An 18643-nucleotide genomic window follows, 5' to 3' on the forward strand; every position below is an offset into this window, starting at 1 on the left:
TGCTATGAAAACAGTATAAACTCGCATCTCGAGTTTATACTGTTTAAAAACAGACAACAGACAACATTGAAAACCGAGTTGAATTTAAGTGTATTTTAATATTGTATTTATATAGTAATTGATACAGGTGAAGATAGTCACTGCAGGGAGGGGCAATAAATCTAAAAATAAATAGCTCAATGTCATCTTCATCAATAAGAATGTAACTGAAGTCCAGTATATGTTGATTTAATGTGTTGTGCAAACAGTGACGAGGTTTAACACAACTTCAGATTTGTAAAATGTTGCCTTTTAATAAGTGTTTCAAAAGTGTCCACTAACCAGAGGGTCAGTGGTTTGATCCCAGTCCGCGTGCCAAAGTGTCCTTGAGCAAGGTACTGAACACAAAACTGCCCCCGATGACTGTGCTGGCAGCGTTTGAGGGTTTTGAGTCGTAGTTTTTAAGTGCTACAGACTGTTACTTAGAAGCAAAAATCTGTATTTAAACTTAAAACAATACCCAAATAATAATGTTAAAATATATTGATAAATATTGATATTTACTCATGAAGATTTTTATCTTGATATAATTTTTGGCTGTACTGCAATTGGGTTGCTAGGAAACCACTTGGGTTAACTTTCTGCGCTGTAAAACCAACCCACTGAAAAATAAGCTTAGATTTAAGGCTGTGACTCAGGCACCATGTTCACTAAAATAGAGTCTTTGAAGAGCGATGACTCCCCTTAAAGATGTTTAAACTCTGGCGACACCCAACAGTCTTCAGAGGAGCTGCAGCCTGATGTCACCATGACATCTTGTTGCTTCTTATACAAACTCTGAGCTTCTTTTTGCAACTTCATATTTTTTGTAGCATTGACCAAAGGAAATATCATCATTAACCAGATAACAGGTAAATAATTTGGGTGGAAAAATGATCAAAATAAAAAATCTTGCATTTCTAATCTGTATTTATAAGCACGTTAAAGTGAGGGTTGTGTTTCATGCTTGTTATTAGAGTGATAAGTGTGTTTCCGGTGCTCTGACACCACTCGTCCCGGGCACCAGACCCTCCTGCCCTGCTCTGACCCGTGGGACAGACCACTGAGACTTTTATGGGCTTCCACTGGGACGTCGGGCTCTGCGCTGCACCGTGAAGATGGCGGAGGCTGCGGAGGCACCACAACACCGGTTTTTCTGTCACTGCTGTAAATGTGAAACTAACCCAAAACTCCCGGTGAGTCACCTTCTGGAGAGTTTTGTGTTTTTTTATTCCACACTTGCCGAACCTGGGAATCCTCCACGCGCACACGGACGGAGGGATTACGAATTGTTAGATCACTTTGTTTTTTTAACGCGCAAAGATTGATTTCTTTAAATAACTATTGGCTGTAAAGTGACAGTTATTATCTCCACGACAGAACACGTGTGATGGCACGATGGTGGTTTTTATTCGCGCTCTGTATGAACCAGGATCTTACATTCGAGAGAGCAGGGGGAGTCAAATCTGGCGACTCACGTTGCCATTTTTAGAAACACCACTGTGTCCAGTTGGCTTCTGTCAACTGCGTGTCAGGGACGTCACAGGGGCAGGTCATGTGTCCCCACATGTAGCAGCAGCATGTAGAGCTCCATGCACCACATGAGCAGTTTAATATCCACAGTGGAGCCTCCTCCGTTTAGTCTCAGTGACAGTTTGACTTGTATTTATTCTGCTGGACGTGCGTAAAGGAGCGCCCTTGTAGCTTTTACGCATGGCACCTTTACGCACTGGCATTGTTATGATGGACCAGATGCTAAACAGAGAGAGAGCTGTGTTTAATGTGCAACAAATGGACACAAATATCTGGACACCACTGCTCACTCTCTGTAAGCAATAGTATTATGAGTTTTGCATTTTATTTATTTTTACCCAACAATATATTGATTAACATTTGGGTCACTTTCCATTTTACAGTAAAATGCTGCCAATGCACCAGTAAACCAGTTTTATAATTTCTATTTTCCACAACAATATAAAGTTCTAAAAGTTGCATCAAGTACTAAAAATGTAGGACATTTTATTGTTTTACCTCTGTTCTTTTGCAAAAGTAATATTTTGAATTCAGATATTGGGGATGACAATAAACAGGTTCCCAGCCAGAATAAAATGTGGACATTGCAACTACGTGCCTCACCTCCAGGTCACAGGGATGGTTTGCCCCATATGCACCTTAGTTCTAAATCGTAACGCTACAGCTGCATACAATAACAGTGAGGATAGAAGTGTGCTTCTGGTTTTGTGGCAGTCCCTGTCACATGATTAGGATACAAACCATCTAACCACAATGTGCCCAGTTATATTCTCAATGGGATCCTTTTTGCATGTTATACCCCTTGATCCTTTCACTTGTTTCCTGTCTGTTTTTATGCAAAATGGCAAAAAAACCTCAACATGACTGTCACCCTGTGCGTAAACCGAGATCCGGAAAGTAATATCTTTGTGAGTTTGGTGTGGAAGAACTGGACTGGCCTGCACAGATCCCAGAGCTCAGCCTCAGCTAACACTGGAACAGTGAACGTATCCCCCATCAGTGGCGACCTCACTAATGCCCCTGTGGCTGAATGAGTTCTGATCTCTGCAGCCAGGTTCTGAAATCTATTGAAAGCATTCCCTGAAGAACTGAGATGGAAACATCAGTGTCCATAATTTTGGAATGAGATGAGAAATTTGAGAGTGTAATGCATATTTATTTTCCTTCTCAAAGGATCTTGTCTGTCCCAGATGTGACTCTGGCTTCATTGAGGAGGTGACAGAAGACTCCAGGTACACTTTAGTTTAACTTTTCCCAAAAGTTGGGAATCATTCCTCTCTGGTTTATTAAACAAACCACAGTTCTAAAGGTTACCGAGGAGCCAGGTCTAATACTTTTGAAAACATCAGCTTTTCTCACTTTATAAAGGCCCTTCAAAGTTTTGTTTTTCATTTTACAACCCTGATATGAAGTTGACTTTTATTTTTGCTGTCCAGTCTCCTGCAGGACAGCACGTCCGCAGCCAGTGAAGACTCAAACTCGTTGTTCTCAGAGGTATGTCCTTACAGATGGTGTTTTATTAAGAGCACTCCTCTTTCTCGCAGGCTTTGTTTGACACATTGCTTCTCTGGTCTCTCTCCAAGTTATGGCAGCTGCTGTTTATGGAACGCTCTGCTCTGCTGTCGCATCCGCCCTCCTCAGAGTCCCACCCAGATGACAGCGAGCAGGTATCTGCAGGTCAGAGCCGTCCGTCTCTGGTGTCACCAGCTGCCTCCGCCGCCGCCGCCGCCGAGGCCCAAGAACCAGAGTCTCCCTCCCAGCCCGAACAAGAGAGGTCGTCCAGGCCGGAGCAATGGCCTGCAGTGGAAGGGTGTGTGGACATGGTACACAGCAACATCACCAGTGTGTGCTGAGCTCTGAGAGTATAAAGATCCTTTAGTAGATATTTATTTCTATTTATTTAACATCAACTTCAAAAGGTGACTAGCCCTTTAGATTACAACCTGCAAGTTACTGTCTATATATTCATGGAGTACATGGGGGATATCAGGAGGAAATCTCACGGGGCTCACACCTACTCTGGGAAGAATGTGTAAGAAGAAGGTAGAGGAAGAGCGATGTAGGTCTAACAACCTAAGAGGAACTTCAATTCCCTATTTCCTCATATTTGACAGTAAAAGAGGAAAATGGGTACATTTGAGATACAATAAGTAATTTAAAATTAGTTGAAATTACTATGTAATTGGGTTGTAAAAGTATATTAGGTTCATCATTTTGACACATTATTAATATAGTGTGCTTATTATTCTTGTTGGGGAACAAATACTTCAATAAGCCTGTGAAGAAGAGTGGACCTTTATAGTTAAAGCTATAAAATACTGATATATCTGTTTTTTAAATGACGATAAAATAATTATGAAGTTTTAAGATCCAATGTCTGGTCCATCTGATCATCAGGGTTGATGTCAGAGAAGAATTTTGATAGTGTTTATTTCCCGTTACAACCACAGATCACAAATAATTTATACTCATAAACAACATATACAGAAAAAGGGATAGTGTAGTTTGTTATTCAGGACTCACACATCACAGGTCGGTCTTATCTTTGACTCATGCATGTTTTATAAGAAGTGATTCCAGTCGAGGTAATGGCTGTTTCCTTATAGCAGCAGAACACTGACCATCACAGCACAGTTATTACTAAGTACTCTGGAATGTGGGGCCTTCAATTGACCAGTGACTGGAAGAGACCTTCACCCACTCATTTTTGAGTAATTTCCTTATCTGACACACATATGGTTTCCACAGCTGTTCAATAAAACTGCCATAATGTATAAAAACCTCTGTAATCATTTGATATCAAAACTGAAAATCCTTATGACTCAACAGATCAGTTGCGTGCAGAATGAATGAGTATAAACTGTCACTGTTGAAGTCTGTGTTTCTAAATCACACACACTAAGACAGGTTTGCTCTCTTGTTTTTCTTTTTACCTTTCAAGGATCGTGCAGCAGTTCTTGGCCGACCTCTTCGCCAGCAACGGGAACCCCGGTGCCGCACCAGCTGCATTGTAAATCGCTTTTTTGGAATTTCGATTCACATCATTTACTTTTGATTTCGTGTAATTTGATGTGACACCCCCAACCCCCTTTCGCTCCCCCACTTTCTCTGTGTTTGTCCTTAAGATCCAGCATGCTACAGTTGCACTCAAACCCTGGAGACTATGCGTGGGGTCAGGGAGGTCTGGACGCTGTCATCACGGAGGTCAGTGATGTCCGAGTGGTGAGGTTGAAAAACTGCAGCTACATTATTGATCGTAATGTTTTATGTCTTGACCCCCACATCTTTCTTTGTCTTCATCCCCAAGAACTCAAGATATAAAGTGTTTAAGTGTTGTCTTTCTCTGTCCCCCGTCCATCTACCATTTCATCCACTTTATCCATTTCTTCTCGCGCTCCCACAGTTGTTAGGACAGCTGGAGAGCACCGGTCCACCTCCTGCTGAAAAGGAGATGATCTCGTCCCTGCCGAAAGTTTGCGTCTCCCAGGAGCAGATAGGTGGGAATCCCAACATCACTGTATGCTGAGGCGTGTGATTAGAACAATACAGTTCATATGAGGAGAGAATCTGAGATGTGGCTACTTTACATTATGATCAGACTGTTTCCTCTATCGCTCCCCTTCCGCCTCCTATCTCTACTTCTCCAATAATTAATTTCCTCCTTTTATCTTTCCACTCTCCCTTCTTATCTAACCCTCCCTCTTATAGTTCTCCTTCTTTTCACCCCCATCTTCCCTTTCTTCCTCATATCTCTCCTTCGCCTCCACTAATCGTTCCTTTCCTTTCATTCCCTCCCTCTATCTTTCCATCCCTCCTCTTATCTTACCTTCCCTCTCCTATCTTTCCTTCTCTTCTCTCCTTTCTTTCGCCAGTCTCTCCTTCTAACCTCCTATCTTCCCTTCCATTCTCAGACCTTCTCTGTCTGTCCTCTTATCGCTCCTTACCTTCTCCAACCTTTCATTTCCTCATTCTATCTTTCTCCATCCCCATCTTGCCTTACCCTACCTCTTCTACCCATCCATCTCATCTCCCCTTTCATTCACCTATCCCTCCTTCTTTCCTCCTATCTTCCATTTTTCACATCTCTCCTTTTCTCCTCTTATCTTTCCTTTCCTCCTATCAATCCATCCTCCATCTTATCTTACCATTGTCTTCTATCCTTCCTTTTCTTCATCTATCTCTTCTTCCCTCCATCTTTCATATCCCACCCTAATCATAAGAAAGTATCACTCACAGACTTGCTTTGTGCATCTGCTTGATCCGTGAAGTTTACTTTCTGTTAATCTTTTTCTTATTTTTCCTCTCAGACTGCAGACTGGAGTGTCCAGTTTGCAGGGAGGAGTATTCACTAGGGGAATCTGTCAGGAAGCTTCCCTGCCTCCATTACTTCCACGGTCATTGTATAGTGCCTTGGCTGGAGCTGGTAAGGACAAGGAGTGCTTGTGGTTAGTTGGTTGAAGGGCTTGAAGGTCTGTTTAGAGTATTTGCCCACATCCTGACTTCAGGGATTAGAATATCAACCCAAAGATGAACTGTTCTGACATTTTTTCCCTTCAGATGCGTGACCATGTTCTCTCTCCTCTCCCAGCATGACACCTGCCCGGTGTGCCGCAAAAGCCTGGATGGCGTCGACAACAGCCTCCCGCCCACGGCAGAGCCCCCGGAAGACCACTCCGTCAGGACAGAGCAACCAGAGAGGCAGGTGATCTGAAAAAACGGGACAAAACATCTCTGCCTCCTCTGCTGTTTTCAAAGAGACACGCTGCTTACCTCAAACCTGTCCCTCCGACACCAACTCCAAAATAATTTTAAAAAGTTGCCGCTTCAGCTCTCACTTGATTCATGCCTCCCCGCTAAGGATTTTTATATTTTCCACACCAACATCTTTTAAGACACACTGCACACAGAAAGGACGCGGCAGTTTGCAGAGAAGATGTGGAGGTGATGTGTCCTTCTCGCTACACTGGCCTCCTAAGTGTTTTTCTGAATGACTGACTTTGATTTCATGAACTAATCACCACTGAGCTGCCGGTGGTTGTTAAAATGATGGGGGATTCACAGAGTTATGAAGTAACGTTTTTGCATTTTAAGGCTCTCCGTAAGACAGTTTGGTAATTCAGCATTTTATCGACCTTTTTTCCACTCGGTCTGATTCAGAATTGATCTCATCTATACACGAAGCTGTTATTAAAGTCTAACCCTGTTACCCTCAACCTCTGCTCCGTCTGTCTGTTTGTTGATTGTCTGTTGAGGTCATTCACTGTCCCTCAGGTTGTGGCATGTTGATGCAGTATATGATATGAAATGATAAGATAAGATATGATATGAGAAGCTATGCCCCGTCTCCTTATATCATTTTCATTTTAAGACGCCATTCAGTCTATTGAAATTTAGTAGGCCTGTTACATAATTGGTAAAAGTAAGTGTTCCTTGTTTCATTGAATGATTTACAGTGTAGGAGGAAGTACATCTCTGTCTCAACCTGTGGAACAGCGACCACATGTTCTGTTTACTTTTGGCGGCCATAATTCCTGTCTACCTTGTTTATAATAGCTGGCTATGATGCAGAATAGAGCAGCAGACAATAGAAACAAAATGGAAACATGTCAGTTGAGCGAATAGATGACAGAAAATCAATCATCACCTATTTAGATAATCAAGTTGAACTTATACTGTTTGTTTTTTTAATCAAACATGAGGATTTACTGTTTTATAATATTGTAAATTGAATTCTTTGGGAGGTTTTGGACTGTTGGTCAAACTGAGTGATAAAAAATGAATAGATTAATCATCAATGAAAACAAACAACGCTCTAAAATGAATTATATAAAATACGATGCTGAGAACTTCACGTTTTTAAAGTTTGTTCTTAAAACCACAAACAGATGTCCTTAGAAACATTGTAAATCTCCTTCCAATCAAGATCCACCGTAACATTCCTGTGCAAAAAATGTATTTATGCACTGTTTATAGAAGCTTTAATAAGTCTGAGTAAATAAGTTATATATCTTTAGTGCAAGATTCCCTCTTTGGACTGCTCATGTGCAATAAAGGGCAAGGAAATTAGCAGATTTTGCACCAAAATGACAAACTTTGGAGTAAAACTAACTTATTTGGACAAACTTTGAATAATGTCCGTGCAGAAAACAAGGATGGAACATGTGCATTAGGCAGGGATCTCTCTCATGGTCCCATTTGTTTGTTTGTTTGTTTGTCTGAAAAGTGCTTTAACACAGACTGGTATCTCTACTTTAATGTTGATGGTTTGATTGACTGGTTAATGGCCTCATCCCCGAGTCCCAACACAGGAACCACATCCTGATGGAGCGGGATGTTTTATTCATGGGGCTCCCGGTGCCTTCTCCCCTCGCAGCGCCGCGTCACGTCGTGTTGACACCGCGGGGATTTGACAGTGGACCGTGGACCGGTGGGGCTCGAACACACCTCCTCCTCCTCCTCCTGCAGCCGAACGTCCTGAAAACACACAAATAATGAAAGTCAGGCGTGGGTTTCTTTAAATGAGCGCAGGAGCCAGCGCACACAACCGACATTTGCTCTCCTCTCCTCTCCTCCCCTCCGCCCTCCTCGGTCCGTCCTCCTCCCTCCCTCCCTCCCTCCCTCCCTGGGAGCGAGAATGCCCGTGTTGTACTGACACTGTACGAGCGATACGGGCTGAGCAGACATGGAGGCCCGACTAACGAGGGAGGCCCGTGCCGACACGTCCCGGCCCAGCTAACGGCGACCCGGGAGCGGATTTTCGCAGCGCCGGCGGGAGACACCACGGACACCAGTCGCTGTAAGGACCGGGGATTTTCAGCTTTTCCAGAAGGAATTACCGGGGGGAGATCCATTTCGGGTCTCTGTTGATTCAACGCAGCCGCCATTTTGTTGACAGTTAGTGTTTTTTTTTTTTTATAATAACCTACACGGCGCTGCATCTGTCACTTTACACCGCTGGAATATATCCCACCGCCTTTTTTTTTTTTTAAACCTCACGGGCGTGTTTCCCTCGGCGGAATTGTGCGTTTGTCCTGTTTTTTCAAACCCGACATTTGGAGATAATAATTTTTTTTTCCGGTGGGGGGGGGTGGTTAGCTGACTTTTAAGCTAGTGCATCGTTAGCCGCCGTAGCCGAGATGTGGTAACACGAGTGCCCCTGCGAGAGTGTGACGGAGGTGTGGGATCGCGGGCATCACTTGTCCCGGGTCGAGGCTTCACGCATTCACCCGCTTTCTAGTGTCTGCCTCTCGCGTGTAAGCCCACCGCTGGAGCTGTGCACGGCGGAATTAGCCCAAATCGCCCTCCTGGCAGATGCTAGTTAGCCGCTGCCGTTGATGCACAAATGTAGCACAGCCTGTCTATTATTGGACGGATGGAGGCTGCTAGCTTGTTACCAAATAAACACAAACCTCTCGCAGTGCACGGGGGGGGCATTAAGAAGCGCCCTCCATGCTTATGTCAACGCACCTGGGGCTTGTTGTTAGCTTAAAATGCTACGAAACGGCATTTGTGGGGCTGCTGCCTGACACGCCGTGGTAACTTTGTGTTTTGGAGGTGGCAAGGTTAATCTGATTTCCCCCGAGCCGCGTGCATTGATTTCTGATTGAGATTTGTGGCCCCTGGTCACTGCGATCGCCTCGTTATAACCCATTTGGCAGGTCTGGAAACAGCACAAACATTTGTTATGCAATTGCAGCTCGGATACGAAGGAGGAGGAGGAGGAGGGGGGTGTAGTACTTCCAGGCAGCTGAAGTGTGGTTAGATTAGATTTAGATTTGTATCAGCTGTAATCAAAACACATTTTTGACATTTTGCATGTTTCTTTTGGCAATGCAGCACTTGGAAGATTAAATATGTGGCCACCACGTTGATACACACGAAGGGAGGACACAGAGCTAAATAATGTGAACACCGTTTCTGGACAATCACAGAGGTGAGTGTATTTAATATTAATACGATGTATGTTTCTATAGCTACATTTATTTATTCCTGATCCAACAGTGTAGATCCACTGAATGAGATCGAGCCCTGCTTCTGTTTTTTGCAGAGTTTAATTAATCGGATGTTGACACATGAGCAGATGTTTGCAAAACACATTTCTCCACCGCTGCATGCAGTGTCAACCTAATGGCTGTCAAGCTCGTCTCCGAGGCTGGGTCTATTTCCAGTAATTATGAGTCTGACTAAACACTGGTGGATTTGCTGAGGCACTTGCAGTAAAGCAGAAAATGACTGGGATCCGTCCTCATTATCATGAGTTATGACAGTGTTGACTGTACAGGAAACCCCCCGAAAGCAGATAACGTTATTCGGTGGCAACCACGTTTTTTTGCACGACACGTGGGGAAGCGTGGCTAAATTAACATGTTTTACCTCTGCACTTAAATGCATTTAATAACACAGCCTGCAGAGGAAGCCCGTGTTTGCATGGTGCTGGTGCTGACTGACACCTGTCATTCCCACCCGAGATTTATTGAAGCCTCTGCCGCGGTTTCCTTTATCTTCCACATCACACCCGCCTCTTCCATTCAAGTGTTTGAACGCTGCTGCTGTTAGATGATACAAACCAATCGTAGTAGTAAAGGAATTTGCCTGCCCCCCTCTCCCCAGCCACACGGCTCTGTGTTAGTACCAGTGGTGTAAAAGCCCCGCAAATGACACCGCGCTCCGAGGTCAGACGCCAGCCCTCATGTGAATGATGTGGGGGTGGGTGGGTTGGATACTATTGCTATGGCCAAAGGGAAATCAGCAGTTATGAACAACGTGTGCAAAAGTGAGGAGGGAGGGAGCAAGGGGAGGAAAGAAATGGGAGGGGGCGCGGGAAGTTGTTTACTACGTTCCTGCCTGCCCTGAATCTTTCTAGATTCTTGACCAGGTATTGATCGTTGATTCTTTGTTCGTCACATTCATATTTATCATAATCGGACGTTTGTTCTTGTGTTATATACGATTATGTCAACTGTAACTCTCTGGCAGTGGCTCTGAAAGTAAAAGCAAACAACAGACAGACATGAGTAGTGTTGTTATTCTGTTGTGTTGCAGGTTGACTCAAAAAGCCCAGACTATAATGTAGTCCTACTGCTTTGTAAATAAAAAAGTACCTCGATGCCAAATGTGACAATGATGCGTTTTGGTCTTACGGCTTATTAATCAAAAGTATCAGATCATTTACAGGAGAGCAAGTGCCAGTAAACCACCCGACTTGGCCGGTCAGAGGTGAGAGGAATGTTTTGACTCTCCAGAAGGCTTTTCTCCTCTAGCCTCTTACTGAGTTTGGTACTACACTGGCTTATTTTTGGCACGGTTGCTATCAGGCAGCGGAAGCAGCTAGTATCACTCCAAGCGTTAACTATAAAAGAACGGGGAGAACATTTGTCACTCTGCGTAAAAAAGAAAAAAAGGACATGGGGAATGGAGTTTGGGGGTGGGTGAAATGTGTTTTTGGTTAAAGTAGGAACACAGCGACTTTAGATTGTTAGTACTGCTTTTCCAAGTTAGCGAAATAGAGGTGGAAAAGCTTTAGGAAAGCGGTGAAAGAATACAGAGATTGATGGAGTGTTAAAGAAAGGAGGGAGGTGTGATTTGAGTGTGGTATGTGTAGTGAGGGGGAGTCTGCAGTTTTGAGGCGAAATGGAGTGAGTAATTGAAGCAAACACAGAAAGAGGGCGTGGGGGAAGTACAGGCCAGACTCTAAAAATTGGGCTGCGCGTACTTTGTGGTTCAACAAAAAATAATCTTCACTACTGTTTTCCACAGTCATAACCCAAAACAAACACGGTGTAAGATGCTGTGTTGGTTATATTCTGTTTTTTATTTCTCTTTCTGTGCCTTAATGATGACGACTTGTATGACTTTCCTGAGGCTCCATTAAGTGGCTCCTTTAGTGCTCTCTACTAATGTAGGGCGCAGAGAAACCGCCGGCACATTGACGCTCTATCACTCACTCTCATTTGCTGCTGGCGAAGGCTGGGAAAGGCGGCCGGATCCTCTGTCTAGTCCCAGAGGGCCCAATGTGCTGAGGTCACAGTTCTGAATTGCCTCCAAATGACTCCACACAGAGAAAGCACCTGCTTGGGGGCGAATCCGCATTAAATCACTCAGTGGCCATGGGGAGCTGTAGACAACTTCATTGAATTGGGCTGTGCTCTAAGGAGCACAATTAAGAAACATGCTGCACTCTGCTGCTGCTCTGCAAACATAGGGTATGAGCAGCATAACACAATAACAATCATGTTTTCACTTCAACTAATGAAGGAACTTGAGGGATTGCTCATTTGACATCTTATCTCGCGACATCTTAGAAGGATGTGACAACACTGTGGGATTAACTATTGACTATGGATGTGTTGGGTTTTGTAGTTCTCACATTGACTACCTAAAGTCCTTGAGCCTAAGGTTACCTTTCTAAGGTAGACGATCCTTGGCTGTGTAAATAGGTCACAGATTGTTATAGGCTGTGAGGACGAACAAACCATAAAAAGTCACCCAGACAGGATGAAGGACAGCCTCTAACCAAATAGATGATAAAAAATTGTTGCCCTCCATCTGCTTTGCACCATCATTCATTGAAAGACATTTTATACTTCTCGGTTGTAGGGCACTGTTTAAAACTGTCAGTGTTTGGTTGATGTGCTGTGTTGCAGTGACTGATGGAATTTTATTTTTTGTCCTCTCCATCCTTGCTCTCCTTCCCTCCCCCTTCTCTACCTAATTTTCTTCCAACAGTTGAAGGACGGAGAAAGAGGGCTGGACAGCCGAGGAAGGGAGAGAAGCCGCCTCAAATCAAGGAGAGCTTCACCCTCACCGTTATCCCCCCTCCCCCCTTTCCCCCTTCACCCCCATCCCATCCCATCCCCTGAGAAAAACTCTACCTGGTAACCACAACATCCCCTCCCTAGTCAACTTGTACACCCCCTAAAGTTCTGATGGATCAGAAGATGCAGGGGGGAACTGCAACTCCTCCCCCTCTTAACTCAGGTGCTCCCACGGGGGAGCGAGAGAAGGATGGAGGAGGTGGAAAGAAAGAAGAAGAGGAGGAAAAGAAGAGGGACAGAGAGAAGGAGGGAGCTGCCACTGGCTCAGCTGGTACTGGAGGGGAAGGTGCAGGTGGTCCAGGAGGTGGCGACCAGTCACATTTCTCCATCAAAGAGAGCAGCCTGTCCGAGGGTAATGTCAAACTTAAGATTGGCCTTCAAGCAAAACGCATGAAGAAGCCACCTAAAATCCTGGAGAATTATGTGTGCCGTCCAGCCTTCAGGGCCACTGTGAGGCATACAGGGCGTGGAGGCGGTGCCCGTGGAAACCGTGCAGGGGCTACAGGTGATGGGCCAGGCACTCAAAACCAGTGTCCTTCAAATGGCAGGGAAAAAGAGAAGGAGAAGAGTCCCAGTGTCAACAGACCACCCCCATCATCTTTATCAACCCCCTCTTCTAAAGCTCCTACTCCACCTCCTCCTGCTCCTCCTCCTGCTGTCACCACCACCCTGTCACCCTCCCAAGTAAATGGGAGTGCTCCAGCAAAAAGGGTAAGGAGGGAAAACATAATCAATTTATGTACTTTGACTCAATGTTGGATTCATGCTTTGTCAAAAGCAAGCATTTAAGATTGACAGCCTGCATGTTCACCAAAGCGTTATATTTGTTTTGTGTATATACACTACATGTTTATTTACCTCAGTTTCTTTAGCTGTTATCAGTCACTCACTGGTAAGGCAGTGGCCCGCAACACGGTTACTGAAGTAATCACCATGTTATTGCACAGATAAAGAGCAGAACATAAATTGTTCTTTAGTATTCTTTGTGTTCTCTGTTAGCCTGTCTCTATTCATCAAGTACCGCCTCCTCCGGTCTCCCTCCGTCTGTGCCGCCTATCCTCTGTCTCTGCCTGGCCATGTCCTCTCCACCCCCTCCCCTGCTTGACCCTTCTCTCTAGCTCTCCCCCTCTGTCCCCAGTCTGACCCTGATTAAATGTTATTGAGTTGAGTGTAACAACCCCCCCCCCCCCCCTGGATATGCCCAGAAAACAGCTTTGGACAGAAAAATCTCAACAATGAATTGAAATTTTAGAAAGGGGTAAAAAACCTATTGTTTATTGATAGTTTATACTTGCAGCTGAGAGTGTCTCTGGCCGGATGTGTTAGCACCACCCTCTCTAATGTGTCATTAGATATTAGCTTTGACAGCTCATGACTTGAGTGTGTTTAGAGTCTTTTTAGATACATCCGTCTAATAAGTGTATTTCTAAATACAAAAGTTATTCATCAGTTACCATTTATTAGTTAATAAGTTAATTATTCACTTGCTATCTTGTTGTCTTTTTTTCCAGGGTTCACCAAAGATAGATAGCAAGGCTGACACAAAGCCAGACTCAAAAGCAGCAGCCACCACATCTGAGAGACCCCTCAACCTTCACCGCGCTCCTCCAGACAGTAAAACGCATTCCTCTTCGAAGAAAGCACCGAATCCACAACTCAACCCCAGGACATCCTCACCTTCTCCACCACTACCTGCATCAAAAGAACCCAGTTTTGAAGGTGCAAAACTGCCCCAATATGCCTACAGTACTGAAAGTCAGAGAGACAAGGACAAGAATCTCCAAAGCTGGGGAGCACCCACAGTCACTGAGAAATTAGCTCAACTCATAGCGACATGTCCACCAACAAAGACCCCAAAGCCAGCCAAACCCACAAAGACTGACTCCACTCCTCCTCTCCCAAACTCAGGCTTCATGGCCCCCACAGCCAAACAGCGAGACAGGGCTATGGCCAATAGGAACACGTACTCAAGAATGGTCCACCTTTCTCCACCACCTCCCGTATCACGACCACCTGGTCGGCCCTATGGTTCTAGGAACAAAGACAGTGTTATGGAAAATTCACCGCTGAGAAAGGAGGACACAGATGGGGCTGGGAAAGCAAGTAGCAACAGCGGTAACCACATCAGCAACAGCATGAGCAGCAGCAACAGCAGTAGTCGCAGCAGCAGCCCAGCACTCACGTATGGCAATAATCGCCTGTCAGCCATTTCAAAAGACAGTATCAATGACAACAGCAACAGTAGCATTTCTAAGGCCCAGTCGCGTCCTGCTCACTGCCAACCCCACGCAGCATCCTTGCCATCCTGTCCTATTTCATCCTCTTCCACCACCTCAGCCGAGCAGAGGACAGTGAGTGCAGTGAGTCACCTGGGATCCCCGGTTCCCTCGCAAGGACACCATGCGCGTGAGAGTCCTGCACTAGCAGAGGAAAGCAGTGCAAGTGAACTGGAGCAGGACAGGGACAGCCCCAGAGACTTAACCAAGTGCCCTCCCCAAACAGGAACAGGAAAGCCAGAAGGGAAGGACAAGGGGGGTAATAATCAGTCACTGCGGGTTGAGAGGGGGAAGAGCTCTAGTCCAAGTAAGCGCAGTCCCAACCGGGATGGTAGTCGACCCGGCCGGACTATCAGTCTCCCTGAGCCTGTGAGACAAAGGGCACCTTCTCCATTAGATCCAGATGGTGATGAAGGTCCACAGACGCCGCTTAGAGACGACTCTCCTGATTCCTCCATAGACTCTCCTGCAGAGCAGGACAGCAAACCCCTTAAAAAACGCAGGGGAAGGAAACCCCGCTGGTCCCGTCTTATGAACAAGACACACAGTCAAAGAACAGGCCACGACAGTCCCTTCGACCAGAGCAAAACCACCATGCCTTTATGTTCAAGCTTGGAAACAGTGTTGCCACCTGTTAAAAGACCAGTGGGCCGGCCTCCCAACCCAAATAAGGTCAAACCAAATCCTGTGCCACAAAGTTCAGTGTCACAGCTTTTCCCATGTCAGCCTAAGAAAAGGGGACGGCCAAAGTCCAAAATGCCAAGGCTTGATGCCCTGGCCCATGGGCACCCACCTAACAAGCTAGCCCCCTCCAAGGTCTTTTCATCTCTACTAAAGTCCAAAGAAGAGCAGGACCCACCTGTTCTTCACCCAGAGGTGGACTTCAACCCCCCTAAGCCCATGCCTAGAAAACGTGGACGTCCCAAGCGCCTTCCCCCTACCTTACCACAGGAGGGTCAGCCTCCCACATTGGCTCCAGAGTCAGGAGACATGGGAGAGAAACGGTTCCGCAGTAAAGGAAATGGGCAGCTCATCATGAAAACTATTATAGGCAAGATCAATAAGATGAAAAGTGTGAAAAGGAAACGCATTCTCAGTCAAATCCTGTTAGGCCCAAGACCAGAGGAACCCCCCAAAGGCCCTCCCAGTGGGGTGGTTGGTTCGGTGGAAGCTACGACCCAATCGTTGTCCTCTCTGGCAGCTTCTTTTGGGGGAAAACTAGGGCCACAAATTAATGTCAGTAAAAAGGGCACAATATATATGGGTAAGAGGAGAGGCCGTAAACCAAAAGCAGCGTCAAATTCCTCAGCTACGCCTCCACAAGAACCTTTCCTCTCCCCAAACACCACTTCCCCTCTCCATCACCATCAACAGCACCCGCTCTCTTCAGAAGTCTTCCCCTCTCCTTCCCTTTCGCAGTCTAGTGGAGGTCACAGTCCCATCAGTGATGCCAGCTTTGTGGAGCCGGGCTCAGTGCACTTTGCAGGTCATGCTCACTATGCTAACTCCCATCATAGCCACAACACATTCTCCTTCTCCCCCCCAACTTTTTCTGCCCCTAATCCTCGTAACACAGGGCTGGGCTCGACATCGTCATCTATGGCCACAGCAGCTTCCCAGAAAAAGGCATCTTACAGAGGATACCATCATCACCACCACCATTATAGGCAGCACTACCATTATCGTAAGCTTTCCCCTCCTCGGCCGCTTCATCCCACCTCCCCTGCCCCCCTCAGTGAGCTAAAAGAAGCCACTCCATCACCAGTCAGTGAGTCACACAGCGAGGAGACAGTGCCTAGTGACAGTGGTATAGGAACAGATAATAACAGCACTTCTGACCGTGGTGAGAAAGTGGGAGGAGCGGGTGGCTTGGGTGCAATTGGCTTGCCACCTGGGATGGGCAGTGGATTATTAATGCCAGGGGTCATCAGTTCAGCCATGGGTCCAGGAGTGGGACTTAATTCTAGAGGCAGGCGGCGACACTCTGCTGTACTCATGGAACATCCCTCACCCTCTCCATCACCTCATGGGGCAAGGTCATCACCTGATCCCAGGAGACCTCACCCAGCAGCCCCCGCCGCTTCTTTATTGGGACACAAGGAGAAACATAAGCACAAATGTAAACGCCGCAGCCACGGGTGTCCTGGCTACGACAAGCTAAAAAGACAAAAGAGGAAACGCAAGAAGAAGTATCTGCAACTGCGCTCCCGCCGACATGACCCAGACTTTCTTGCTGAGTTGGATGACATTGTTGTGAGACTGAGTGAAATACGGATAGCACACCGTACCACAGGGCACCGGCTCGGCAGTGGAATAGGCATAGGTGCGGGAACAAGTAGAGGGCCAGGGGTGGGGAGCAGGGCCGGCGGGGGCATAGGAGGCACAGGTGGCCCACCTCCACATCATTATGTCCACAGGGACCTCCTGCCTACAATCTTCAGAGTAAACTTTGGTAGCTTCTACTCCCATCCTGCATACTCTTGTGACCCATTGCACTATGTTCGAAAACCAGACATGAAGAAGAAACGGGGACGGCCTCCAAAACTGAGGGAGTCCATGTCTGAGGTTCCTTTTTTACCTGGGCTTGGATTCCCACTGTCCAGTGGAGGCTTCTATCACCCCTCCTACAGCGTTCCTTACTCCTCTGGGCCCCTGGGGTTGGGCTATTACAGAGGCTATCCTGCAGCTAGTGCTCTTTATCCCCACCCACACCACCAGGCACCCCACACAGCCCAATCCCATCACTCTCACCACTCACCATCTTTCCCTCCTCCTCCCCCAACATCTTATATGCATCATCATCACCCCTCACATCTCCTGCTGAACCCCTCCAAATTTCACAAGAAAAAACACAAGCTGCTTAGGCAGGAGTTCCTTGGAGGAGCGAGGTCCCCTGTCCTTTACCCACCCATGTCCTCTGAGCTTTCCTTCAACTGGCACCACAAACACAAACACAGACACAAACACAGAGAGCGCTGTGCAGAGGAGGACAGAGAGGAAGCGTCAAGAAGTGGATCAGGGAGCCGGGCTAATGCAGGGATATCTGACAGTGGAGCATCAGGGAAAGGAGAGCGAGTTGGCAGTTTAGGAATGGCCGAGTCTTTACAAAGATGCCGCTTTGGACGAGACACCTCCAGCACCAGCACCAGTGCCAGCAAGCCAACTGCTTCCACCTCTGCCAACTCCCCTTCTTCTTCCTCAACCTCATCTGCAGAAAGGTACAAGCGCAAAGAGAGCTCAATGTCCTGTCTAGGCCCTTCCAGGCTCGCATTGGGTAGTAGCTCAAAAGGCCACCACCCAGTGGAGTCCTGGTTCAGGATGGGCAGCTCTGAGGCAGACTACTCTAAGCTTTCACGGGGTCATGTGATGCCTGGCCAGGGTCCCTTCTCAGAGGGACGGGCTGAAGACCCAGCGGGCTGCTCTGACAGCGAAGACGAGGAGCCTCTCACGCCCACAGAGGATGTCGAGCCTGGAGCCCATGATTCTCCAAACTTCACAAATCTCTTTGCATCTGCTCTCACCCGCACTACGCTGAAGGGGGGCAGGAGCAGGAAGACTGAGGTTGTCCCGGAGAGCTCCAGCTTTTCCCGCATGGACCGGCCAATGAGGAAAGACCGCTCAACATCAGCAGAAAGGAGAGAGATGGGTAAGTCAAATTTGATTGTGTTAAGTTGTATATGTATGAATAACAATTAGCTGTGAACATTCACTCTTAAACTGATATTCCATACACAGCATAATCTGCAGAGCTAATCTGTAATGAAAAAGAACATGCAAAGTAAACAAGAAGCAGCTACATGCAATTATTTGCATTTATTTGTTCTTTGACCTTCTTCACACTTTATTAAATTCCATATAATTCATGTAGCTCGATGCACTTTTGAGCTTGATAATCTCTTCAGTGCATAACATTATTTGATCCCTAAAATAAATTTGACATTGTGAAAGGTTATTGGAGTCAATTATGCACCAACTTCATTTTCCAAATATAGTTCAGATGTT

General features: G+C 46.2%; 2 protein-coding genes across 7 annotated transcripts in view; both read left to right on the forward strand.

The window, feature by feature from the left end:
* Positions 1 to 872: 872 nt before the first annotated feature.
* On the forward strand, positions 873 to 6764 carry si:ch211-81a5.1 (E3 ubiquitin-protein ligase RNF115). 4 transcript variants are annotated; one of them, XM_034600079.1, is made up of 10 exons: positions 873 to 890; positions 1046 to 1214; positions 2725 to 2783; positions 2988 to 3045; positions 3135 to 3361; positions 4493 to 4561; positions 4677 to 4773; positions 4955 to 5048; positions 5859 to 5974; positions 6140 to 6764. In XM_034600079.1, exons 2-10 carry the CDS (start codon positions 1137 to 1139, stop codon positions 6260 to 6262), a joined length of 921 nt encoding a protein of 306 aa, XP_034455970.1. In that variant the 5' UTR covers positions 873 to 890; positions 1046 to 1136; the 3' UTR covers positions 6263 to 6764. The 4 variants fall into 4 exon arrangements, with proteins under 4 accessions (XP_034455970.1, XP_034455972.1, XP_034455969.1 ...); XM_034600081.1 differs by lacking the exons at positions 873 to 890; positions 6140 to 6764 and adding an exon at positions 6109 to 6131 and having other exon boundaries at positions 1011 to 1214; positions 5859 to 5996; XM_034600078.1 differs by lacking the exon at positions 873 to 890 and having other exon boundaries at positions 1022 to 1214.
* Positions 6765 to 7957: 1193 nt separating this feature from the next.
* Positions 7958 to 18643, forward strand: part of ash1l (ash1 (absent, small, or homeotic)-like (Drosophila)) — a 28674-nt gene continuing 17988 nt past the window's right edge. The window contains exons 1-4 of one of the 3 annotated variants that reach the window (XM_034600084.1): positions 7958 to 8347; positions 9388 to 9484; positions 12277 to 13076; positions 13877 to 18287. In XM_034600084.1, coding sequence (XP_034455975.1) covers positions 12477 to 13076; positions 13877 to 18287 — 5011 coding nt within the window. In that variant the 5' untranslated portion in view covers positions 7958 to 8347; positions 9388 to 9484; positions 12277 to 12476. Of the gene's footprint in view, positions 8446 to 9387; positions 9485 to 12276; positions 13077 to 13876; positions 18288 to 18643 lie in introns of all 3 variants that reach the window. The other 2 variants (XM_034600083.1, XM_034600082.1) reach the window with 2 other exon arrangements.

Source organism: Hippoglossus hippoglossus, chromosome 11 (assembly GCF_009819705.1).
Source record: "Hippoglossus hippoglossus isolate fHipHip1 chromosome 11, fHipHip1.pri, whole genome shotgun sequence".
Taxonomy (NCBI): domain Eukaryota; kingdom Metazoa; phylum Chordata; class Actinopteri; order Pleuronectiformes; family Pleuronectidae; genus Hippoglossus; species Hippoglossus hippoglossus.